The sequence below is a fragment of the Callorhinus ursinus genome, unplaced genomic scaffold, assembly GCF_003265705.2.
Source record: "Callorhinus ursinus isolate GAN/ISIS: 27379988/994484 unplaced genomic scaffold, GSC_fseal_2.0 scaffold12, whole genome shotgun sequence".
Lineage (NCBI taxonomy): Eukaryota > Metazoa > Chordata > Mammalia > Carnivora > Otariidae > Callorhinus > Callorhinus ursinus.
The window spans coordinates 68,470,906-68,496,917 of NW_027397074.1; the positions used below are offsets into that span (position 1 = coordinate 68,470,906).

Consider the following 26,012-nt stretch of genomic DNA (forward strand, 5'->3'; position numbering starts at 1 on the left):
TCCAGGCTGTGGTTCACCCTTTTGTCCACCTGGATTACCCTCCCCCTTCATCTCTTCTATTCTAAGTCTCTTCCTCCCTTAATTTCACTTGCTGTGGTATCTTCACCAACTCTCCAGCAAATAAATGTGCTGTAGGTATTTGTGCAGTTATCCTATTTCCCTACTGGATTCTAAATTCTGCTCAAACAAAATACTGCCTTGAGTGAACCCGTCAATGTACCAGCCTGTGCTAAGTGATTTGCATGCATTATCTTTTTAATCCACACACCAACGTTGTAGGACAGGACTCTCCCCATGTAACATTGAAGAAACTGAGGCTCAGAGGCATCAAGTTGCTTGCCCAGGTCATGCAACTGATGAAGGCGGAATCCCTTTCTTAGTCTATTTAAGCTGCTATAACAAAAAATACCATAGCTTGGGTAGCTTCTGAACAACAGAAACTTATTTCTCACAATTCTGGATGCAGAGAGTCTAAGATCAAGGCTCCTGCAGATTCGGTGTCTGGTGAGAGCCACTTCCTGTTTCTTAGGCTGCTGTCTTTTCCCTGTGTCCTCAGATGGTGGAAGGGGTGAGGGTATCCTTTTATAAGGACACTAATCCCATTCATGAGGACTCCATTCTCATGACCTAAGCACTTCCCGAAGGCTTCTTCTCCTAATAACATCATCTGGGGGGAGGGGGGGAGGGGGCGGTTAGAAATATGAATGGGGGGAGGGTACAAACATTCAATCAATAACATTGGTGTTTGTATTACTTATGGTAGCCAGCACAATGTCCACTATCTACACTGCACTCAACCTGTTTGTGTCAGATCAACATGTTAAAAACAGTGTCTGTCTATAGACCAAGATTCTAAGGAAATAGGAAGGGGGGTATTGAAACGGTAATGAATTGGGATGGCAGGATTGTTGGTGATGCTTCCAAATTTCCACTAGTGGGTTACAGAGCTTCTGAAATAAGCATTTAAAATATATAGTTACTAAACAGGATCGCCGCTACTCTTAAATATTTTCTGATTGTTATATGTAGGTTAGTTTTGTCTCCCTGATTTTATTGTCATCCCCCCGGGGATTCTCTCTATTCTCTTGTACTCCCACAGCATTCGGCGCATTGCTGAACACGCGACGTACGTACTTGTTGATTTTAATGTATGTGTGTTTGCATTATGTGTACAGCAACCGGGTAGAGGACACGGGTGTATGATGCAGTGTGCATTCCATCTCATCCCTTTTCCCTTGAGCAGCTGCTGCCTGGATGCTTCCCTTCTCGGGAGAGGCGGCAGAACCACTGACCCTTTAACAAGTTGTCCCTCACTGAACAGGTGTCTTCCCCGCCTTTCGGAGGAGAGGGATGGCTGGACACTTAGTGACATCAGCGACCGGCCAATGAGAAGTCAGGCTTCGGCAGCCGCGCCAATGGGCGGCCAGGGGCGGGCCCGGTTTCCTGGGAGCTGGGCGGGCCAGGCTGGTGCTCCCGCCGCCGCGGACTCTCCGCCGCTCACGCTGCCCGCCGCCGCTCCCGCGACTCCCGGGGGCTCCGGTGGCGGCGTCGTTGCCCTGCCCGCGCTCCTCCCGGGCGCACGGCTCGGGCACTTCCCACCGCGGCGCAACTCCCCCTCCTCCCGGACTCCCGCGGTGGCGCGGCTCATGTACCCGGGCGCAGGGCGCGCAGGTGGGCCGGCCGCCGCGGAGAGATAGGCCCCCGGGGGGACGGCGGCGGGACCATGGCCAGGAGACCCGGGGCGCCGGCCGGCTATGGGGAGGAGTTCACCTTCGTCAGCCCGCTGGTGAAATACCTGCTCTTCTTCTTCAACATGCTCTTCTGGGTGAGTCGTGGGGGTCTTGGGGGCACCTGGGCTGCAGGGCACCCCTCGAGGGTGCAGTGGGCTGCCCACGGCTGAGGAGGGGGCGTCCCGGGATGCCAGGTTCAAGGCGAGCGTCGTGAACGGCACTGCTTAGTTTTCTGGGTGATGACACTTTGGGGTAATTTATCCTGGGGAGGGACACCATACTGGCGCCGCGTCCGGAGGGGATGTTGGGGGAGGGAGGGGGAGGGTAATGCAAGAGATTCAGTAAAGACTTAACGGGTATCCTCTGGTCATCGGATGAGCATCTGTGACAGGCCAAAAAATGGGTTTGCGCGGGAGAAGCGGGTTTTCCTGTTGGCCCAAAGCAGATCCACTGGTACCTTCATGATTGGGGGACTTTCAGGCCTGGGGGCTGGGAGGCCCAACAGCAAAGAAAAAAAGAGGAAAGGGGAAAAACACAGAGCTTCCCCTCCCCTCACCCCAGAGAGGATGCATTAAAGGGCGTTGTCTTTTCCTTTTGGAGGCCTCTGGTGCCCCCCTCCTCCCAAAGGCTGAGAAGGGGCAGGAATGGCCTCCAAATGTGGATGCTTTTTCCAGCACTGTCCCAAACTTTGCCCCACCTTTCTCAGGACCAGACTCCATCCCCTGGAGCCTGACAGTCTTCAGCTTCTTTAAATTGGACCCTGTGTTGGGCTGAAAGGCCAGCAGTCCTTTCAGAATCTTATGATTAGTGTGGAAAATTGGAAAAAATATTGGTCTGGGCCCACCTGGATTGTTGTCTCCAACCTGCAGTTGTTGACTAACCTGTGCAGTACATTCATCTCTGTAGGCCCTAGTTCCCTCCTCCATAAAATCGAACCCAGTATGATCAGGGATGGCAGGAACACTCTGCTGGAGCTGGGAATCCACCTGGACCAGATCATGAAATGCTAGCTGAATTCCGTTTCACTTCTGTAGAGTCCCTGAGCTCCTCTGGGTTTGAGAACATAAAGAGGTCCTTCTCCCATCCCCCATTCTCTTCCAGCTCCAGCCACGCTCAGAGCAGCTGCTGTAGGTGCCCGTTATCCCTGCCCATTTCAGCCTGAGACCTAAAGTTCAGACTTGCAGGAGAGAGAAAGCTTGAGTCTAAAATGTGTTTCCTAGGAGAGGGAGCCGACCAGGCATCTAAGCCAGTTGCTGGAAAGGTTTACACGGGCCATGGTTTGAAGAACAGACACAAAGTACATAAGTGCTAGCCTGTTGGGACAAATGAGAGAAATCCCAGAGGGTGGTGATAAGAGCTCAGCCATTGTACTGGGAAAAATGAAGTTTGAGTTCCTAACAAATTCTCAGTTTTAGAACTGGAAAAAAAAAATCTAGAAGACATTCTGTCCAGCACCCACATTTTATATATGAGAAAACTAAAGCACAGAGATGTTAATTGTTTTATCCAAGGTCTAACAGCTGGTTAGTAAGCTTGATCTAGTGGTTTTTCTGTTGAACTACAGTGCCTCTAGGGGAAGTCCGTGGCCCAGATGACTGCTACTGTAACTGGGGAGTTAGTATTACCAGGTGACTCAACTTCCCATGGTCTAGGGTCGGCCTCAGCTGGAGGTTAGGAAAGAACAGAGAAAAACTCACCACCACTCTGCTGGGGCTAGGGGATGGTCTAAGGGAAACTCCCTGCCTAAGGGCAAGTCCCAGTGAATCCTCCTACATGCTCCCTGAATGTGCCAGGCCAGTAACATGCCATCCTGGGGGATGACATACCATCCTCAGAGCCAGCATTAGCATCCCAGGGACGTCAGATCCTCATTCTGAGTTTCTCTATCAGCCAAGACTCTGCTTCTTCTTTGGAGCCTTTGGAAGTTCACCCTTATCTGTGTTCCCCAGCGGCAACAGCTGGGTGCATCTGTTACACTTGAGTTCATGGTCATTTTCTTGGACTTCCCCACCCTGTTCCATCCCCCGCTTTTACCAGACAGATGACTTTGGGAGGTTGCAGCCAGGGAGAGAGTTTGGCTCCATAGACCCATTTGCCTTGGTAAAAAATGATTCATTCAGGGTCAGAGGACCTGGCTAACCAAGCTGGCACCACCCCAAATTAAAGAAGAGCCCCTTCTTGGCCCTACTCTAGACTCATAAAGAGTCAGAGGCTCTAGAAATAGCACAATGAGGGACAAGAGGCCCAGTTCCTTTCTGGCATCAACTTACTGTGTGACCCGAAGCCAATATATCTGTCTCTCTGTCCTTAATCTTTCTCCTCTAAACGAGAAAAATTTTCTGCCTCTGTGAACTATTTAAAGATGAATGCATCACTTTGGGGACTGTTTTCTTTCTTCAGGACCTGGAGCTGGATCTAAGGATGCATCTCTCTGTGTCCTGGTGTCCCTGGGACATTGACCTTCCCAGAGGCCAGTACCTTTTGGGTGTTACTGAGTGTCATATCTCCCCCAGGCCCAGAGTCATAGAGCTACATTCTACACAAATGCAGTTGGAGATGAAGGGCTGCTTCCCCAGTTCAAGGGTCCTCTTTCTTCCTACCACCCTTCAGGGACTGGTTCCTGTGCTTTCTTTTTTGTAGTCTCTCACCATCCTAATCAAATTCCCCTCTTCTGCCCAGGAGGCACCTATGTTGGCCCTCTGCTTTTCCAGGAAGAGTGCATGTTCTGGCCAGCTGCTGGGGGAGCCGAGTATGGGCTGTGTTTGTGCTGGGACACACTGGGAAGGTAGCCAGTATTGCCTGGGGTCACACTCAGTGGTGGTGTGGCACTGGCTGATCTTTGCTGCTACTCTAACAGCTCTGACCCTTGGGTCATTTAGTCTGACTCAGAAGGCTGCTGGCCTCTTTGGGAGCAGGACCTGTTCCTCCTGTTCACGTCTCAAATCTCACTTCTCTTTTTGCCTCGGAGTTCTGGTTTTCTCTCCAGAATCATGCTGCTGGATCCCTGATTGTTGGGATCCCATGACCCAGAGGAGTTGCTCCAAGATCCCAAAAGTTGTATTATAATTTTTCAGTTAAGAAGTAGCTGACTTTCCTCCCCTCCCTGTGTTGGACAGCTCTGTGCAGAGGGAAGACCAATGCCATGGTACATTGCTTTATCAGCCTTGGGCATACACTGGCAGGAACATTATCAGTGCTGCCCATGGCGGTCATCTCCTTCCTTGCTGGTCCTTTTTCCACCCAGGGCAGCAGTTGGGGTGGTTTTGAGTCAGGCTGAACTCAGAACTCCAGTCCCTGTGACTCAGCCCAGGCTTCCTTGGTGGCCATGCCTCGGGGATCCCATGACACCTTATATATACCTTGATTGTCACATCCCTTACCTCTGCTGCAATTATGTGTTTATTTATGTCTCCTCTTCTAGACTTCAGGCACCCGAGGGTACACTGCCTTATTCACCTCTTGCTTCTCAGTGCCCAGCTGAGTTTGGCAGGTTGGGTACTTATTGAATGCTTATTGAACGGCAAATGATGGAGCAGCCCCTACCAGGTGAAGGCATGATGCCCCTCCTCCCTCTCTTATGGACACTAGTCTGTCAAGATGCAGCACAACCAGAAGTCCCTGAGCATTCTTGGTGGGGGAGAGGGATCCAACTGTGTTCTCTTCTGCACTGGGTCCTGTGGCCTAGCACCCCCCCCACCCCCGCCAAGCTGGGTCAGCCATCCCCTCCAACATCTCCCTCAGGACCATGCATAATTACTACCTATAGCACCCAGATTTTTTCACTTCCACTGCAGTACACGTGGACCCCCATCCGGGTCTTTCTAGACTGCTCCAGGCCTCTAGTGAGGTATCTTCTTTAAGAAATTCACTCTCCCCTCCAGGAGCACTGTATTGGAGTCCCCAGGGCAGTGAGAATGCCCCATACCACCTGCAGCACCATCTGTTGTAACCTGGCTCAGAAGCCATGAGGAAATGACCAGGCATCAAGCCTGGCAAAAACCTCTCCTGAGTGGCAGGGGCCCTTTCCACCACCTAACACAACCCTCAGTGTGCGCATACACACACACTCACACCTAAATACGTTAGGAGACAGAGCCCAGCCTCCCCCCTCCCCCCCGCCAGCTCTCCTCCTTTCCTTGCAGACTAGGTAGGCTGTAATAAGTGACATAGTCACATTCTTTTAATTAAAAAACAAACAAACAAACAAACACTAAAAATGAAGACAAGAGGCATATCCTATGCTGTCAAGTCACTCACATACTTTCTTATCTCAACAGCTCTGTTTGCCTTAAACCCCATAGAAAATCATAACTTCAAGAAGCCTTTAAAAGAATAAAAGAAAACATGTAACACCTCTCGGGGTCTTGATAGCAGACTCTGTGTCAGGCTGGGAACTCCAGGGCCATAGTTTGAGTGTTTATACTACTGTGAGCCCTTGTGGACTTCCGTCCCTCATGTATAACCTTGGGAAACCAAGACCAGCCATGGCCTAAAGAGAAGCTAAATGGTTGGCTCCAGACATTGGAAAGGAAAGAGTTCTGTGGATTCCCCCACTCCAGCAGGACAATTCCATCCAATCCAGGGAGAGAAAGCCAAGAGCCAGTTTGACATAGATAGTTGTCACCTCAGAAATCCAGGAACCATGGTGCTGGGATGGCCACATGAGGACCGGGGCATGCAGAGCTTGGGCAGTGAGAGAAGGGGCCCTGCTTTAGGTCGAGCAGGCTTATCCAGAAATGAGGGTAGAGAGGACTGAGAAACCAGAGGTACAGACCCCTTCCTCCCCATGTCCCTCTGGGTAGGGGCAAGGTCTTGACTCCCACACAGGGAATGACTCTGTTCGCAGCTGTCTGTCCCCCACCACCACCTTCGAAAGAAGAGGGGAAGAGATTCCAAAGAAGAGGAGAGGACTTAGAGATGGATGCAGCCATTTCGTGTAGACTGGACTTTAGATGGGGAGACAGACAAGGCCAGGGCTTTCTCTCAGGGGCTGGTGGGCCCCGCATCGTGATGCCACGTCCTCCCCTTTCAGGGTGCTGTTCCAGGGGCTTCCCTCTGGGCCCTGCTGGCACCGTCACCTCCCTGTGCTCTCCTATCCGCCCCCCACCCTAGCCCCACCCAGTTTGGAGATTATCAGCTACTCCCCCAAGAGGACTGCAGGCAGCTTCTTCCCACCTCACGTGATACCCCAGGTGAAGGCCTGGGCCAGGTCACAAGGCTCCAGAGACATAAGGACTTAGGTTCCTCTGTCCCATTTAGCTGCTCACTCTCTGAGGGAGCTGGGGAAAGTTACTTGAATTCTCCCAACATCAGTTCTGTAAAATGGAGATACTAACACCCTCTTGGGACTGTGGTCAGAATTCAATGAAAGAGTCGGTATAAAGTGTCTAGCCCAGTGCCTGACCCTTAGCACTCAACAAAGGGTAGCTATTACTGTTGCTAGAAGGAGCTCCTAGAGGTCACCTGTTAAGGATGGGCTTGGAGAGCTAGGATGAGTGCTCCTTCTGACAAGGGGCAAGTAGCTGAGGATTGAGTCTAGGTGAGGGCTAGCTAACCTTGAGTCTGACTTCCTTCAGCTTCAAACCCCCTTTGCTCATATTTCTACTGTTAGCCAGAGAGAGGTGATATTTAATGATGTCTTTATAGATTTTATAGTTCACAGAGACATTTCGTATCTATCAAGGGAACAGAGACCCCACTGTTGTTCTCCGAGAGCCTTCCCTGGGTCCACTTGTCAGGGCTTGTCACACCACCTTGGTCTTAAGGTACAATCCAAGTGGACTCCAAGAGCCCATTTGCCTGTAATTGGCATTTGGGCACTAGAGCCAGGAGGACTTTTCTTCAGACTTTCATCTTGGGGCCCTATAACCTTTCCTCTGTTAGTGCATTATAATGGCCCTGAAACCATGAGTGTTCCAGGGGCTAGAATAGGGTTTTTCTCATAACACCAAATCATGGCTGTCTTTCTGCAATTTGCAAGACACGAAGTCAAATAATGGAGAGAATTTTCTCCATTTTCTATTTTCTCCCATGAACGTTAGTATCTGTGGCTGCTTATCTGCCAGCAAGTGCCAGGAGAAGGCAAAGGGAAGAAGACAAGGAGCAACCAAACATTATGGAAAACGAGGCAACTCTTTAGAGTAGCGCCTGTATTATTGTTTTATGAGATGTAGAGACATATGCTTAACAGCCTCGTCATTGCTTAGTAAATTGTTCCTTATTTCTACGATAGAAATTAATATGTCATGCTTCCTCACATGACACATTCAGAAGGACACAACATTATCTGTGTAATATTTCTGTCAAAAATGTGTCGCCTGAATCTAATTGTCAGGAAACAATCAGATAAATTCAAACTGATGGATATTCTGCAAAACAACTGGCCTGGACTTATAAAAAATGAGGGTTGGGGTGCCTGGCTGGCTCAGTTGGTAGAGCATGCAACCCTTGATCTTGGGGTCATGAGCTCCAGCCCTACATTGGACTTAGAGCTTACTAGAAAAAAGGGGGGGTGCCTGGGTGGCTCAGTTGTTAAGCGTCTGCCTTTGGTTCAGGTCGTGATCCCAGGGTCCTGAGATCGAACCCCGCATCCAGCTTCCTGTTAGTGGGGAGCCTGCTTCTCCCGTTCCCCCTGCTTGTGTTCCCTTTCTCTCTGTCAAATAAATAAGTAAAATCTTTAAAATAAATAAATAAATAAAATAAAATAAATAAAAATGCCAGTGTCAAAAAATTGTCAGAACAAGTATTGACAAGGTTGTGGAGAAACTGGAACCCTGGTACATTGCTGGTGGGAATGCAAAATGGTGCAGCCACTATGGAAAAAGAGTCCAGTAACTCCTCAAAAAATTAAACATAGAATTACCATATGACCTGGCATTTCTACTCCTGGGTATATACCCAAGAGAATTAAAAATAGGTATTAAAAAAAACTTGTACACCAGCATTCACAGCAGCACTATTTACAGTAGCCCAAATGTGGGAACAACTCAAATGTCCATCCATGGGTGAATGGCTAAACAAATTGTGTTATATCCATACAACAGAATATTATTAGGCCATAAAAAGTAATGGAGTACTGATATACACCACAGCATGGATGAACCTTGAAAACATTATGCTCAGTGAAAGAAACCAGACACAAAGAGCCATACTTATAGGCAATGTGCAGAATAGGCAAAGCCAGAGAGATAGAAAACCGACTTGTGGTTGCCAGGGTTTGGAGGTGTGGGGGGAATGGGGGGGTGACTGCTTAATGGGTTAAAGATTTCTATTTGGGGTGATGAAGAAGCCCTGGAACATGAGAGCAGCGATCCTTGCACAGCAATGCGAATGTACTTAAGGCTGCTGAACTGTAAAATGGTTGATTTGTTTTTATATTTTTATTTTTTTAAGAGAAACAAAGATATAATTTAATTTTTTTTTGTTTGTGCATAACACCCACTGCTCCAGGCAGAATGTGCCCTCTTTAATACCCATCACCAGGCTAACCCAACCCCCCACCCCCTTAATTTTTTGATATATGTATTTTGCCGCAATTTTTAATTTATTTTTATTTTTTAAAAGGTTTTATTTATTTATTTATTTGACAGAGATGGAAAGAGAGATAGCGAGAAAGAGAACACAAGCAGGGGGAGCGGCAGGCGGAGGGAGAAGCAGGCTTCCCGCGGAGCAGGGAGGCCAACGCGGGGCTCCATCCCAGGACCCTGGCATCACGACCTAAGCCGAAGGCAGATGCTCAACTGACTGAGCCACTCAGGCGCCCCTTACCACAATTTTTTACAAGTCAGTGTCTTGAAAGACCAAAACCAAAGAAAAGAAAAAAGCTGCAAAACTCTTCCAGGCCAAAGGAGACTTGATCACTAAAGATCACTAAATGCATGATCCTTGATGGGATCCTGGATCAGAAAAAAAGAAAAAAAAAACCGTTATAGGGATGCCTGGGTGACTCAGCAGGGAGCCTGCTTATCCCTGTGCCTGTGGCAACCCCTGCCTGTGCTCCCTCCCTCTCTCGATGCCCCTCTCTGATAAATAAATTTTTTAAAAAATCTTTAAAAAACAGTTATAAAAGACATTCTTGGGAGAATTGGGGAAAGTAAATATGGACTGTAAATTAGATAGCAGTGATAGCATATTAAAGTTTAAGAAAAGAATTTAGTATGTCAAAATTGTATAGGTTATACTAACAGAGCATTGTGGCTTCCTGGTGCTCTGACACCTGAACTGTTATAAGATCCATTGCCCTACACTTTGGTGTAAGGACAGCCCTCCCCCACCCCCGATTAAAGTTTGTGAAATTGCATGCAAGTGAATCCCCAGTTTAGGAAAATCTGATATTAAAAACTGTGGATTTACTAACCAGCTAACACCTAACAAATTGGGAATGGCTGCTTTTAAATAGATTTCATTTTTTAGAACAGTTTTAGTTTTACAGAAAGACTGAGAAGATGGTACAGAGAATCCCCATATACCCCACATCCAGTTTCTCTCAACATCTGGCATGAGTATGATACATTCGTGACCTGAGTATACATTCGTGACAATTAATGTTATTATCATTATCACTGAGGTCCGTACTTTATTCAGATCTCAGTTTTCATGTTAACACCCTTTCTGTGTTCCAGGATGCCATCCAGGATACCAAATCTCATTTAGTTGTCCTGTCTCCTTAGGTTTTTGTTGGCTGTGACAGAATTAGAATTTCCTCGATTTTGGGGGCATCCGGGTGGCTCAGTAGGTTAAGCGTCCGACTCTTGATTTGGGAGATTTGTCTTTCCTCCCTCGTTTATTTATTTAAGTCCTCTTTAAAAAAAAATTTAAGTCCTTTTTATCCATATGGACTCATGGATATTTTATGTTTGGGGTAATAATTTCATACTTCCTTATTTTGATGTCACTTTGGCATACCCACAGCAGTGGGCGGGGGGAGGGTGTTTGTTTTTGAGCATTTCCTTATTTTCTGGCACCACGGATACCCCAGGCTTATCTTGTATATCTTCTGCTCCAGTCGTAGATTGAACCATTTTCCCAAGGAGCCCAGGGGATGGCTATTTTCATTATAAGGTGACTACTCACCTTCTATAAGGATAAAGGTATTGGTGCATGCAAGTTATTTTATATAATTTGATTGACAACTCTTCAGGAACATGCCTTTTGCTAGACTCAGCTATTTTAAAAACTGTGTCTAGCTTTTAAAAATTTCCAGTGAGGCTTCATCCTCGCCAGAATATGAAAAGCCATTCTAAGAAGTGTCTTTATCTCCATCCTCATCATGAAAGGAGGTCATTGGCGATATTGCGGGGTGTTATAAGGATTTTGTGGCAAAGCCTGATATGGTGGAAAGAGTTCCAGACTGAGATTGGAAACTGGGTTTAGTCCAGATGTTTCCTCTGTACCCATGTGCACTTGGTCAAGTATCACTGTGCTCTCTGGGCCTCATCTATAAAAAGAGGTGAGTGGCTGAGCTCATTTCAAAGGTTCTATTCAGCTCTAAAACGCTGTGCTATTAACAGCAACGGCATTAACCTCGGGACAGCAGTAGCTTTGAAGAATTCAGGGTGGGAGATGTGGGCAGGAATAGGGGTGTGAAAGGGCAAGCTGTGACTCCGGGATACAGAGGCAGATCAGTGATAGAAATGTCGAATTTTAGAGTTAGCTAGTGAACTCCAGGTAAGCAGTGTCATTAGTGATCATATTAAATGTTAATGATAATATTAAAGTCTTCATCTCAATTTTAATGTAATCGGCACCTGCTGCTCTAGATCCCTGGCTGAATGTGCTTTAGGCTTGTGGTTCTCAAACTTGGCTGCACATTGGAATCACCTGGAACGCATTCAGAAGTACCGTTGCCTGGGTTCCAGTGTCAGAGATTCTGAAATACGTGGTATGGGGTGCAGCCAAGACATCAACAGTTTTAAGTTCTTCTCTCCCTGCCCTCCCGCCCATCCTAATGACACCAAGTTTGGAAAGGATAGGCTCTGGGTTTTCTTGTCCCTCTCCCATATAACATACAGGTCTCCTTAAGGGCAGGGACCATATCTTACTCATCTCTGCGGTCCTCAGAGTACCTTGTGCATAGCAGCTGATGAACAGAATTTGGACAGCGTGTTAGTTTCCTATTGTGGCTGTAACAACTTACCACAAACTTCGTAGCCACTTCAACACAAATTAATTTTCTGATGTTCTGGGGGTCAGAATTCCAAAATGGGTCTCACTGGGTAAAATCAAGGTATCGGCAGGGATGGTCCCTTCTGGAGGCTCCAGAGGAGAATCTATTTCCTGCCTTTCTCAGCTTTTAGAGACTGCCCATCGTCCTTGGCTCCTGGCACCACACCTCTCCAACCTGTTCTTCCGCTGTCATACTGATCTCCCTCTCTGACTCGGACCTTCTGGCCTCCTGCTTCTAAGGCCCGCCAGCATAATCTCCCCGTCTCAAGATCCGTAATCACATTTGCAAAACCCCTGTGGCCATGGAAGGTGACATATTCACAGGTTCCAGGAGTTAGGACGGGACATCTTTGGGGGACACTATTCTACCTACCGCAAATAAAGACAGAGCAACTGTTGTAATTACAGGCCCACACGTGGAATTAAGTTACCGCGAGACGTGGCACCTCTTTACTTTTTCTTGTTTTAGCTGTGTTAGGATTTAATCAGAGACCATCTCTGTGGAAAGTTATACATCCTAGTGAAAATTTAACATGTTGCAAAACAGTGAAGAGCCTGGGAACAACAGAAATAAAGAGCAGATACATACCCTTCAGTGATTCAGTAAAAGGATATTCAGAACCGTTAATTGGCTGTGGGGAGTTTTAAAGGGCAGGCCAAGATGCTCAGTCACTCTGGCAAAGAGCTGTGCCTACAGGCCTCGGGGGTGACTGGGAACTCTGTCGTGTGGTTTCCTCACCTCCCCACCCACTCCCCCTTGCTCCCTCAGCCTGCTTGTGCTGGGGGACAATAAGCCAGCTGGCACCTCCAGCCCCACTCCCAGCTCTGCAAGCAGCTCCCTCTCTCCTGGACAAAGAGCATAAGGGCCAGCAGATAACATATCTGGCCCTGAGTCTGAGGCAGTGTTAAATGATTGAGGGGCAAGGCTGGGTATATAGCCAGAGTCCTGAAAGATACGGTTTTAGATAAGGGTCTCCATTTACTGCTAAATGCACCAGAAGGCAGAGGCCACTAAGGAAAAATGTCTTTCTGCTGAGGGACTACTCTGACCCTATTCCCTCTCTAGGGGCCCTATTCCCTTCTCCCACCAAAGCCCCCAAGACGGCTCTTTCCAGCTGGTCTCTGTCTTGTAGGACAGTGGAGTCTAGCCAGCCATCTCCTTCCCCACTGAGTTGGTCAAGTCCCTGCTGCTGAGAATTCCCTCCAGCCAGAACTTGGCCCCAGCTATTGTCATGGTGACAGCCAGCTGCAGCTTAGCACCAGCCTGGGGACTGGGCACAAAGAAAGAGTGGCCAAGAGATGTGAACGCTGGGCTGCCCTGCACCCCCGGAGGCCTGGCGTGGGGGTGGGGGTGGGGCAGAAAAGGCCCCTTTGGGGATTGCTGGTAGTCTCTGACGGGTTTCTTCTCTCAAAGAGGAGCCCGGAAGTTTGAAGCGCTTAACTCTTTTGTTCCACACTGGAATCCAGGTTTATAGAGATAAAGGCTCCTTTGCCAAGGCAGTTTGGTATTTTACTTACACACATGCATTCATGCATGCATTCTTTCACATTGGGATGCACTTGCATTTTTGTATTTGACACCATTTTGACACCCAAGAGAGTTAGAGACCTGGGAGTGTGCCTCTACTCAGGCCTGCTTCAGCTTTAACACCTGCCCTTTGGGGGTGCCTGGGTGGCTCAGTCAGTTGGCGTCTGCCTTTGGCTCAGGTCATGATCCCAGGGTCCCACGATCGAGACCCCCATCAGGCTCCCTGCTCAGCGGGGCGTCTGCTTCTCCCTCTCTCTCTGCCCCACCCCCGCCCCCATCATGCTCTCTCTTGCATGCACTCTCTCTCTCTCAAATAAATAAAATATTTTTTAAAAACTCTTCCCTTTGATGTAGTTGAATTCAAATTCAAAACTCGTGACCCTGGGCAAGTTAACTATTAGTAATGATAGATAATATTTATTGTCAGGCATTGTGTTAAATGCTTTCCATGCATTATCTAATTTCACAGTAGTTTTATTAGATGTAGTTGTTTTAAATTCCCATCTTCAGGTACAAAAACTGAGGCTCAGAGATTTGTTTATCAGAGGCCCAGGTTTGACTGACTCCAAAGTCCACATTCTTAACCACTGTTAGTAACCTTGAATTGCGTTAATTTCCTCATCTGTAAAACAGGGAAAATAGCTGCCCCGCAAGGTAACTCTGTTGTGGGGATCAAATGAGATCATCTTTTAAAACCTTTTCTTGGAGGCAAAGCAGACAGATGCTATCAACTGTATCTGTTGTGGGGACAGAAATGCTCATCTCTGGCTCCTAGGAAAGTCATCTTCCTCCTGTTCTTCCTGAAGGTAACTTACAGTGGGCTCTCTGGTTTCCAAAATCTCAGGGTCTGCCTCATTCCTTGTGTCCACAGGTGATTTCCATGGTGATGGTGGCTGTGGGAGTCTACGCTCGGCTGATGAAGCATGCAGGTGAGCTATAGGCCCCCCTCCGTCTCCCCATGACTCTTCCTCCTCTGCCTCCTTCAGCCCTGGCTCTCTAATACGCTTTCCCACGTAAGCTATGGGGCTAAAGAGGACAGCTGCCTTCCAGCCCAATCTTAACACCCTACTCCAAGGCAGCAGGCAGGCCATGCCAGTTCACCAGGATTTCCCTAGGCTCCCACGAATCTCCCAGGATCTGCCTGCATTTTAGGCTTAGGAAGTGTCTAGGAAAGGAGGTACGCCTCTGGGAGCAGAGAGTAATCCGAGGCCTCGGCCCCTCCCTCACTCTGTCCTGAAGTAACTCAACCTCCATTCCTGTTCTACTGCACAAAGTCTCCAGGAAACAGAATCTGCAAAACTGGGAGCCTAATGCCATTCTAATTCTTTTCTGGAGCGAAAGTGGTTCCTCCTCTCTTAAGCTTGGGAATAAAGGCTCTCACTTTGTTAGCTCCTCAAATTAAACGTCACAAACCCTTCTGGGCCCTTTTTGTTCTCCCACGGGAGGGGAGTACTGCCTCCCCATAACCGTCTTCCAACCATACTAGAGATTCCCCAGGCAGAGAACAGTTTTGAGGGGCACCCCCCACCTCATCCCTGGGTATCACTCGCAGTCAGCACCAGGCTCAGACTGAGAGACAGCCCCTCCCCCAGAAGCAGCCTTGGCCTGCCTGGCAGTGGACCCTGCCATCCTGCTGATTGTGGTGGGTGTTCTTATGTTCCTGCTCACCTTCTGCGGCTGTATTGGATCGCTTCGTGAGAACATCTGCCTCCTACAGACGGTGAGTGGTCGGTGAGTGGTCAGGGTCCCCACCAGAAAGACCTTGGCCTCCTCCATATGCCTCCCAGGCTCTTGATGCCATTCCTACAACCTTTCAGTTTCCTCTGCACCTCCCACCCTCCCCCCGCCAAGCTTGTGCTTTCTGCTCCCCACTATAGAGCTCAGCCCAGATGACCCAGCACAGGGTGGCCACCCTCAAGACAGCATGGTGGAGGCAGAGGCCTTTATCATGCATGGGGCATCTGGGAGAAGTGCCCCATAGCCCCCCAGTACCCAGTACTCCCTATGGCCCTGGGAGGGGCTAGAGCCCAGCTTGGTAATCAACTGTCTCCTTTTCCTGCCTGCTCCCCACAGTTCTCACTCTGCCTCACCATCGTGTTCCTGCTACAGCTGGCTGCAGGGGTCCTGGGCTTCGTCTTCTCAGACAAGGTAACGGGAGCCAGGGGGCCTCCTCAGGTGTGGACCAGAGGGAAGAAGGGAAGGTTCCTGCCTATGTTTAGCCTGATTAATTAACCACAGTGCTCCTTCCCCTGAGAAGCATCAGCCTTTGAAAGATTCTCCTTGGGGATGAACAGATGGCCTTTAAAGTCACCATATTTAAAGAGGATTTCCATATTGTAAGGTGCTTTCTTCTGACGGTCTGAGAAGCCAACAGGAAAACAAATTCTATGAACACAAAGTTAAAATAATCTGTAAACTTTAATGGCAAATTATTGGTTAAAACACAATGATCAAGTAGACCATAGACGATATGAAGAATCTTTTATTTCTTCTAAACATTGCTTATTGGGATAAACAGAAGGAAAGAAGGGGGAAAGTAAACGAGATTTTGAGCAGTGCTCACCGTAGCTGGAAGTGATCTGCTATTTAGTGACAGTCCTTTTAGTTAAGAACCAGAATTCCTTTCTCAAAGAGCAAATGATTGCCAGGGGGTAGTGTTGGACTATAGACAAGAAACTTTGAGGGAAGTAGCAGAGCAAGAAGGAAGAAAGCATGCTGGAAACTATGAAATGGGGAGCCACTGAGTTCATTCGGAATGTCCGAGTCCTTCTGGCTTAGTAAAATCCTAAAATGATCTGTTTGGAGTCTAAAGAGATGTAGTTCTCTTCTGTCCACTAGAGGTCAGTGTCTCGGCTTTGTAAGCCCTTTTCTACTAAAATATTAGATTCTCGGCTTTGCATCAACAAGTATTTTGTGGTAATAGTGTTCAGAGGTAAATAAATCTTGGATTATCTCGAAAATGTGGCTCTGAGAAGAGGCAACAGCAGGTCCTGTGCTTCTCTTGCCTACTGGTACCTGAGGGCCCAGGGATGGATGGACTTCGGAACTGGCCATCAACCTAGGACCTGGTTCTGATTTCAAGGCTGACTTACATGAAGAAGGATGACCACTGTCTACTGTTATTCCTGAATGGAGGAGCGGTTAGGGATTAGTCCTGTGTTCTGATTCCCTACTCATGTCTCTGGCAGGCACGAGGGAAAGTGAGTGAGATCATCAATAATGCCATTGTGCACTACCGAGATGACTTGGATCTACAGAACCTCATTGATTTTGGCCAGAAGAAGGTATGGGCTAGGAGTGGTGGGAGGTCAGCTGTGGTCTCAGAGGCTGTAGGCAAAAGTTAATGCCATCCCAAGAGACACCTCACCCTCCAGGCCTATGGACTTCTTCATTACCTTCCAGGTAATGGATTCTGGAAGGAGGTTTGGCAAAAAACCATACATAGCAGAGTGCTTTAAAAGTACTTCTAAGAGAACAGAACAGTAGTGTATATAGTAATCTACCATTTGTGTTAAAAAAGAGGGAGGAAAGAATATGTATTCATATTTGTGAAAGGAATCTACAAGCATATGTAGAAACTATTCTAAGTGGTTACTTATAGGGGGATAAGGAAGTGGCAGATTTTTAAATATTACCTATAAAAAAGTTAAGTTTTTAAAATTGTGGTAAAATGTACATAACGTAAAATTGACCATTTTAGCCTTTTTAAGTATACAAATCTGTGGCACCAAGTATACTCACATTGTTTACATCCATCACCACATCCATCTCCAGAACTTCTTCATCTTCCCCAAATGAAGCTCTACCCATTAAATACTAACTCCCCATTTCCCCCTACCCCAACTCCTGACAACTATAATCTATTTTCTATGAATTGACCACTAGAGGGACCTCATATAAGTGGAATTGTACAGTATTTGTCCTTTTGTGACTGGCTTATCTCACTTAGCATGTCTTTAAATTTCATCCATGTTGTAGGATATGTCAAAGTTTCCTTCTTTTTTTAAGGCTGAATAACATTCCATTGTATGTATCCACCACATTTTGTTAATTCATTCATCTTTTGATGCACACTTGGGTCACTTCCACCATTTAGCTATTGTGAATAATGCTGCTATGAATCAAAAGTTGAATTTTAAATAAAAGTGCTTTTGAGACCAGTACTGAGTTCCCCTTCCCTTGGTGCAACTTACTTGGATCTTACTTGCTTTCATGGAGTAATTATGGGCCCATAATATTGAAGATTCTCTTCTGTTTTCTCTGTATTAAAACAAATATTTTCAACACTGATCCTTTATTTCAGCCAATGTTTTTGAACACCTCCTTTTGCAGCCTCTATACTATGCAGAAACTGCTCTCAAGGAGCTCATAGTTGAATGTGAAAAACAAAATATATATACAACTATGGTCGTTATAACAAGGTATATAAAGGTAAAGGCCACTGAGAAACGTGAGCTCAAGGTTTAAGGTTGTGTTTAAAAACAACCTGAATTTACAAATGGAAGCTGGCCACGGACTTTTGGCTGCTCTGAGAATTCCCCTGGTCACTTCAGTGTGAGGAGTGGGTGATTCTTAACCTCTGTGGTGGGCTTTGTTGCAGTTCAGCTGCTGTGGAGGGATTTCCTATAGGGACTGGTCCCAGAACATGTACTTCAACTGTTCAGAAGACAACCCCAGCCGTGAGCGCTGCTCTGTGCCTTACTCCTGTTGCTTGCCTACCCCAAACCAGGTGAGTCTACATCCCACCTCATTTCCTTCTGGGCAGCAATTTCAGTTACTTCTCGACTAGGGTAGCCACTGTAGGGAATCCCCATTCCCTAGCTTAACCAATCAATTTTGTAGGACAATTATCAGATGTTTCTCTTTACCCCACTCCAGTGGCTCTGTTAACTTTTCACTCCTGCGGTCCACGTGGGGATTCAGAAGGTGCAGGTCTCTAAAGCAAGGAAAACTGAACTCAGATCTCCCAGAGGGAAGGAAGCTTGCATTTAGAAACTTCCAAGTTAGGATCCTCCACATATATTCCCTAACAATTTAGGAATTTAGGAAGGGTGGGAAGACCATAAGCTAGGGCCTGAAATAAAAAGTTTGGGAATGGGAGTTCCATTTGGCTTTTCAACTCTTTCCCCAGGCAGTGATAAACACCATGTGTGGCCAAGGTATGCAGGCCCTTGAATACCTGGAGGCTAGTAAAGTCATCTATACCAATGGCTGTATTGACAAATTGGTCAACTGGATACACAGCAACCTCTTCCTTCTTGGTGGCGTAGCACTGGGCCTGGCCATTCCCCAGGTAACTTACCCTGTAAAACTTGCGGGTCTTAAAATTCTGCAAAGGCTCCTTTGTTTTGGGGAGGGCACCTGGGGACCAGCTAGGGTGTCAGGCACTGACATTGCTATGAAGCTGGGGATGGGATGGTGCTAACCATACCGGGAAGATTGAGTCAGGGAAAACAAAGACATCACTCATTGCTGAGGCCCCAATCCATCTCGCCTCTCCCAGCTGGTAGGAATCCTGCTGTCCCAGATCCTTGTGAATCAGATCAAAGATCAGATCAAGCTACAGTTCTACAACCAGCAGCACCGAGCTGACCCATGGTACTGAGAATCCATCCTGCACCTCCTCCCTATGGCGACAGGCAAGCCTCATCGACCAATAGCAATGAGTATAGCTCTCAGCACCAAATGGAGATTTGGATTCCAGTTCCCCAGCAACAGCCCAGTGGGGAGAAGCCAACTCCAGCTGGGCAGAAGGCAGGGGGCACAGGTGGCTCAAGTCTAGGAAGGATGCTCCTGCTCCTCTCCTCCATCCTAGCCTTCGGCATTGTTAGAGTTATTTTGCATTATTTTTAACCTTACACATTTGGGTTTATGGTTTGTTGTTGTTTTTTTAATTTTGTCTGGGCAGAGATGTTTGGGGAACATCAGTTGCACAGAGTCTTGGGGGTACTAGGTGTTGCTTTTCACTGAGGCAGTAAACCAATGGTTCTACCAGGGCTGATACTTACTTAGCCTGCTGGACATACTGATTCCATCCGTTGCCGGCAAGACCTGGCTGGAGAGTGGACACTAACAGCCCTACCTGGAGTCCAGTTGGTATGATACCAGCTCCAGAAGGGAAGGGAGTGGAACAGGCAGTGAGCTTGGGGTCGACTGGGGACAGCTGTATGTGTTGGGTAGGAGTGGAAGGCGATAGGTTTACTAAATGCTGCCCTGCCATCCCCCAGGTAGTCAGTGAGCTACATCCTGCCCCTCCCTCATTTCCATGGAAACATGGCAGCAAGGGCAAGGGGTACAACAGCAGCCAAATTCATCCCTCTCCCCCACTCCACCCTTTTTTAAAAGGTCTGGAACCGTGGTCTTTATACCCTGCAGCCAGCAGAGGTGGGACTGAGCCATTTGTGCCCTTGAATTCCTCCCCTCTGGCCCTCCCTCTCCAGCAAGTGGGGTTTCTTTAACCTTGGCAGTGTGCAGAGGAGGCAAGGTTAACACCCCCACCCCCGCCCCCATTACCCTGCACCAGAGCTCAGTATTTCTACAGTGTAAGAAGCAGGGATTTTGCTGGGGCAGGGGAGCCAGAAGTGGCAATAAAAGTTTGTTGACCTGCGCTAAATTGGACTCCACGAATTTTCCATTCTGGCAACTAGAACGGGAGGGGTAGAAGGGCGCAGCGGGTGGGCCCTCTCTCCAGGTGGGGACTGGAGACTCCCCTAAACACCACAATACCTCCGGGGCCCCATCCCTCGCCGAACCTCCCTCAACCAGATGCACTCCTCCCCTCCCACAGCCCCGCCCCCCTGGTCTAAATTAGGTCGAAAGATTCCCAGTTCCGACCTGGGAACGGCGTAACGTTATCCTAAAACCTGATGTTAATTTTTTCCCCAAACTAAACTGAATTAAAATTGGCCACCCAAAACTTTTAGGGCGGGGGTAGGTAAGAACACAGCTGGAAATCAGAGTCTAGCGCTCTCCGCTGGGGCGGGGAGGGGAACGAGGAGGAAGAAGGCCATCTCTTCACCCCCAGTCTGGGCCCTCCAGCCCCCTCCTCCGTCTTCATCTGAAGGAGCTTGTACCGCTGCCGGCCGTACTTCAAGGAGTACTCAGAAAAAATTGCCAGCGGGGCGCGGGGCTGCCTCACGCCCAGAGAAGCGTGCGAGGGCGGCTAGCCGGGAGGCCCGGCGGGCGCGTCGGGGGCGGGGCTGGGGCGGGGCCGCGCGGCGCTGTGGGTGGTCCCCGCCCCCGCGGCGGCCGGAGCCGGCGCCTCCGCCCCCCGCCCGGGAGGAGCTGGGAGCTGGGTTGCCAGGGGGCGGGTACGGGGCTGCGCGACGCAGCTATGCTCTTAGTGTTCCCCGAAGTCTCCTCGCTGCCCTCTGCTGTCGCGGGTCTCACGCTGGGAGCTTTGGCCTGGCCGGAGAAAGACTCGAAAAAAATCCCTACCGCGCTGGAGAGACCGCGTCGCGAGTTCTCTCCCCGCCCCCAGTTTCTTCTAAACGAGCCTTCTGCTCCTGGGAGGGCGCCTTTCCAGCAGCCGCCTGGGGCCCCAGCCAATGTTTAGCTCCAGCTAGTAACACAACGGAAAGAAAAAAATTAAATCATCACAAATAAAAAAATTAAAAATAAGGGCCTTTTACTCTGAGAGAAGAGTAAAAAAAGCGCGCTTTCTCTGTGTCGAAGACACATCTTATAAAGCGTTTTATACTTTTCCTTCTCATGCTGACGCGGACCGTCGTTTGGGTTAGGACTTGGGGTGACGCACTTTCCCGGTTCCCCGGCTTTGAGGAGCTCACCTGGCAAGGGGCTTGTTTGGGGCCTCTTGGAAGAAAAGAACAGGAATGGTGGTCCGCAGAACCAGGGTTCAAATCCAGACTGCTTAACTCCAAACTACACTTTTACTTAGGTCTTAGGGTATCTAGCCTTCTGGGCTTAGACAAAAGGGTCAGGAATTTCTGCTCAAGTCCCAGGCCTTAAAGGGTCGCTAGCAGAAGTTCAGAAGCTTATATTGCAGTTCATCGTTCTTACTAGATTCATTCTTCAGTGTCTCTGGTTCTCAGTTTCTCAAGCTTTCTTTCTCTTTGGCCTGATGCTGGGAGAGAAAATGCCCGAATTTTTAAAATGGTTTCTTACTGGTATTTCATGTTTCATTGTGATTTGCTCCCTGGATTTCAGTTTCTAATAACCCTAGTCTCAAACATGTGGTGGGGTTAACGCCAGTATCTTAGAATAGCTGTCAAATCTAGGCCTCAGAGGTGGGTGAATGGAAGAAAATTCTTGGGGCAGTGGAAATCAGGCCAGATGGACAGAAGTGTGGAGAAAGGCCTGAAGGAAGGTGAAAATCTGGCTGGGGTGAGGTGGCAAGAAAGGTACTGCTAGTTCTCTGGGCCTCAAACACTACTATGTAAATAGGGACTTTGAGTCCAAGAGTGCAGATTTTGCAGAATGTTCAATGAAATTCTGATCCCCTCTGAATTTGTTTTCTATTGCTGCTGTAACAAACCTCAAATTTAAAACACACGAATTTGTCATCTTACAGTTTCGAAAGTCAGAAATCTGAAATGGGTCTCACTGGTCTAAAATCAAGGTGTCGTCAGAGCTGAGTTCCTTCTGAGGGCTCTAGGGGATCCATTTAACAACTTCTAGAGGCTGTTTGTTTGCCTGGCCCCTGTTTTCATCTTCAAAATACATCAACCTCTGCTTCTATGGTCACATCTTCTTTTTCTCAGACTCTGACTCTCCTATGTGCCTCTGATTATATTGAGCCTACCCAGGTAATCCAGAATAATCTTCCAATTTTAAGAGTCTTAATTTAACCACATCTATAAGGTTCCTTTTACCGTGTAAGGTAATAAACACACAGGTTCCAGGAATGAGGACATGGACATTTTGGGGTGGTCATTATTCAGCCTATGATACCCCCTTCCCACTGTCATGCATCGCTTAAGGTGAGGGAATCTTAGGAAGAGCTTGAGGTGGGCGTTGTCTGGCCTTGGTTCTAAAAATTACCTAACATTTATTGAGTGCTTACTGTATTCCAGGCACACATTTATTGCAAGTTTAATATGAGGGTCCTTTAATATGCTATTTTCTGACACGTTCTCATCCCAAAGAGCAGATATGTAAACAGGGTCAGGGACCAGTTTCAAAAAGGGGACACAAAAACCTTCTACCAGAAGAGCTCCCCTGGGCCATTACTATAAGGAGGTCAGGAACATTTTGTAAACCATACTCTCTCCCCACAAAAAATAAGAGTAATTAGATATTCCAAATTGCCATAGATAAAACACTTAGAGAAGGGGATAAAGTGGGGTGTAACCATGCTCTATAATTTACATTGGAAGTTAAGTTTCTAGAGTCTTCTCACTAACATGCCAGGAACCTGGTAAATCAGTCAGATGAATGGAATAGCATAGACACTCCAGAAGCATTTTCAACCATCTGTACTCACTGACTAATAAATACAGTGATGAGAGGAAGGGGTGATCACTAATAATGTTAGGACAAGTAGATTACGGCATGAGAAAGAAGCAACTGAGATTCATCTGTCACATACACTAGACTGCATTCCAGAGGGTAAAATAAATATTTTAAAACAAAAGAAAGAAAAAAAATAAAAATCGGAATATCATATTGACCCCAGCTGTAGGGAGCTAGAGTGGACAGCTTTTCAGGGCACCTGCCCAGTCCACAGTGGTTCTTCCTTCTTTGGAAATAGGTCCCCTACCCCTCAAGCCATAGGGGTGAATCTTAAGGAGCCATATTTGTACTGTAAGACATGGTCTCGCAGACAGAGCTAACCGGGATCAGTCTTCGGCACTGTATTACTTTCCTAGGGCTACTGTAACAAAGATCCACAAACTGGGTGGCTTAAAACAACAGAAACTTACTGTCTCACCGTTCTGGAGGCCAGAACTTAAAATCAAGGTGTTGGTAGGGCCATGCTGCCCCTGGCATCTCTAGGGGAGGATCTTTTCTTGCCTCTTTCGGTTTCTGGTTAAGCTTCCAGAGCCTTAACCTTCGTTGGCATTCCTTGGTTTGTGGCAGCTTGATTGCAGCCTCGGCCTCCATCTTCACGTGGCAGTCTGTGTCTGTGTTCCAAGTTTCTCTTCCTATAAAGACACCAGTCGTGTTGGAATAAGGGCCCATCCTAGTCCAGTATGACCGCGTCTTAACTAATTACACCTGCAATGACCCTATTTCTAAGTGAAGTCACATTCTGAGGTACTGAGGGGGGTGGGGTACTCGGGGGGTTAGGGCTCCCCTTTTAGAGGGGAGGAACGAGAAACACTATTCAACCTGTAACAGGCACCTAGCCCAAACCATGCCAGAACTCCTTCCCTGGGGTTTGGAATTGAGAATGAGATTCTAGTCACAGCCTGAGCTGACTGGTCTGGTGAAGAAAGAGAAGCAAATGGAAACTGAGGCTCAGCCTTCTTACACTTTATGAACTAAGTAGCAGAGAAAGTCTATTTACAGAAAAAGAAGAATGAAACCGGTGGGGGGTGGGGAGGCAGAGAAAAAAAAGGGGCAGAGGAAGGATGCTCCGGGTGGCAGCTTTCACTACGGTCCTACAACCTTTCTGCAGCTTCACTGCTGTCCCGCCTTGGGTTCCCTGAGACACCGTAGGCTTCCCGAAAAGCTTGGTTTGTTTGCTTAAGGAAACTCAACTTGGTTTCTGTTGCTTACAAGCAAAGCTAATAGAAAAGCTATAATCAAAATAAGATACCCTATTAGTTTTCCTTGCTGCTGTAACAACCTATCACAAACTTAGTGCTTAAAACAACACAAATTTATTATCATACAGTTCTGTAAATCAGAAACCTGGTATGGGTCTCACTGGGCTAAAAATCAGAGTGTTGGCAGGGCTGCATTCCTTTCTGGAGGTGCCGGGGAAGAATCTCTTTCCTTGACTTCCCCAGCTTCTTGAAGCCCCTTCTTCCATCTTTAAAGTCAGCAACACCATTTGTCTGGTTCTCTACAGCCAGAAAAGTTTTCTTCCTTTTAAGGACTCAAGTGATTGGATTGGACCCACCTGCATAACACAAGCTAATCTCCCCACCTCAAGGTCCTTAACTTTAATCACATCCATCTGCAGAGTCCCTTTTGCCATGCAAGGTGTCATATTCACAGGTTCAGGGATTCGAATGTGAACATTTTTTAGGACCCATTATTCTGCCTTCCACAGATGCATAACAAAATGTGTCATGACCATTTGTAATAAGATAGATGGCTGAGAGTTTAATGGTCTTTCTTTGTACTGTTTTTCTTGTAAAATTGTTTCATTTTATTTGAACCACTCATTCTGAAGCTTTGGCCTCCTAATGCTCTTTTTGAGGAACACAGGGTCAACTCTGTCAGATTCAAGGACCTTTATTTAGCTGCCTTCTCATAGCTGAAGGTTTAACTATCCCAGAAAGACACTGAATGAGGACATTACCAAAAGACCTGATTGGAGCCAGGAAGGAGTAAACAGAATGGCATCAATTTGCTTATTCCCCACTAGAGAACTGCACGTATTAAAATGTTATTACTGAGAAAAAAGACAATTGAAATTTCTCTGAACAGAGAGTCTGGGGTGAATACCTTGATAAAGGTGTTGTTTCTGGCAGAGGGCTGTAAAGGCCAATTTACTTATAGACACAATAAAGGAAATGTACATCCACAGGAAGGCAGGTAAACTCATGTAGTCAACAAAGACAAATGGGCCAGGTGCCATTGTGGGACTGGGCATACAGTGGAGAACACAAGTTCCTGCCTTCCCAACTCTACTGAAGGATATAGATTTGTACAAAATATGTTATATATTACATATACTATAATGTCAGGGAGAGATATAGGCTATGAAGAAAAATAAAGCAGGATATGAGGGTAGAGAGTGAAGGAAGAGGTGCTGTTTTGGATGAGGCAGTTTTAAAATGCCTCAAATTTAAAAAGAACATTATTTTTGGAAACAATTATAGACTCACAGGAGGTTGCAAAGAAACAGAGAGAGAAGTCCCATGCACTTTTCCCTCATCTCCCCGAATGTTAGCATTTTATGAAATTATAGTACAGTATCAAAACCAAGAAAGCGACATTAGTGCAAACCCATAGGGCTTGTTCAGATTTCACCAGTTACACATGCGCTCATTTGAGTATATGTGCATAATCCTAGGTAATTTTAACATGTGTATAGTCTTGCATAATCATCACTACGATCAAGGTACTGACCTACATATACGAATTATACTCAATAAAGCTATTACAAAGAAATACTTAACTGTGCCATCATCACAAGACACATCAGTTACCTCTTTGGGGCCACACACATCCCTCCCCACCATCACTAATCCCTGGCGATCACTAATCTGTTCTCCATCTCTATCATTATGTTATTTCATGTGACATAAATGGAATCATGCAGTAGGTATCCTTTTGAGATTGGGTTTTTCCACTCAGTGTCATTCCCTTGAGATTCATCCAAGTGACACAGATCAATAGTTCTTTCCTTTTTATTTCTGAGTAGTGTTCCATGGTATGGATGTACCACAGTTTGTTTAATCATTCACCCATTATAAGATGCTTGGTTAGTTTCCAATTTTGAGCTACTATGAATA

General features: G+C 47.1%; 1 protein-coding gene across 4 annotated transcripts; it reads left to right on the top strand.

Annotated features, from left to right (window-relative positions):
• Positions 1 to 1,481: 1,481 nt before the first annotated feature.
• On the top strand, positions 1,482 to 20,035 carry TSPAN33 (tetraspanin 33). Of its 4 annotated transcripts, none has more exons than XM_025865667.2 (8): positions 1,482 to 1,825; positions 14,267 to 14,351; positions 15,018 to 15,142; positions 15,496 to 15,570; positions 16,611 to 16,706; positions 18,023 to 18,151; positions 18,554 to 18,715; positions 18,926 to 20,035. In XM_025865667.2, exons 1-8 carry the CDS (start codon positions 1,724 to 1,726, stop codon positions 19,025 to 19,027), a joined length of 876 nt encoding a protein of 291 aa, XP_025721452.1. In that variant the 5' UTR covers positions 1,482 to 1,723; the 3' UTR covers positions 19,028 to 20,035. The 4 variants fall into 4 exon arrangements, with proteins under 4 accessions (XP_025721452.1, XP_025721451.1, XP_025721454.1 ...); XM_025865666.2 differs by having other exon boundaries at positions 1,483 to 1,825; positions 15,015 to 15,142; XM_025865669.2 differs by having other exon boundaries at positions 1,483 to 1,825; positions 14,294 to 14,351.
• The last annotated feature ends 5,977 nt before the right edge of the window (positions 20,036 to 26,012 follow it).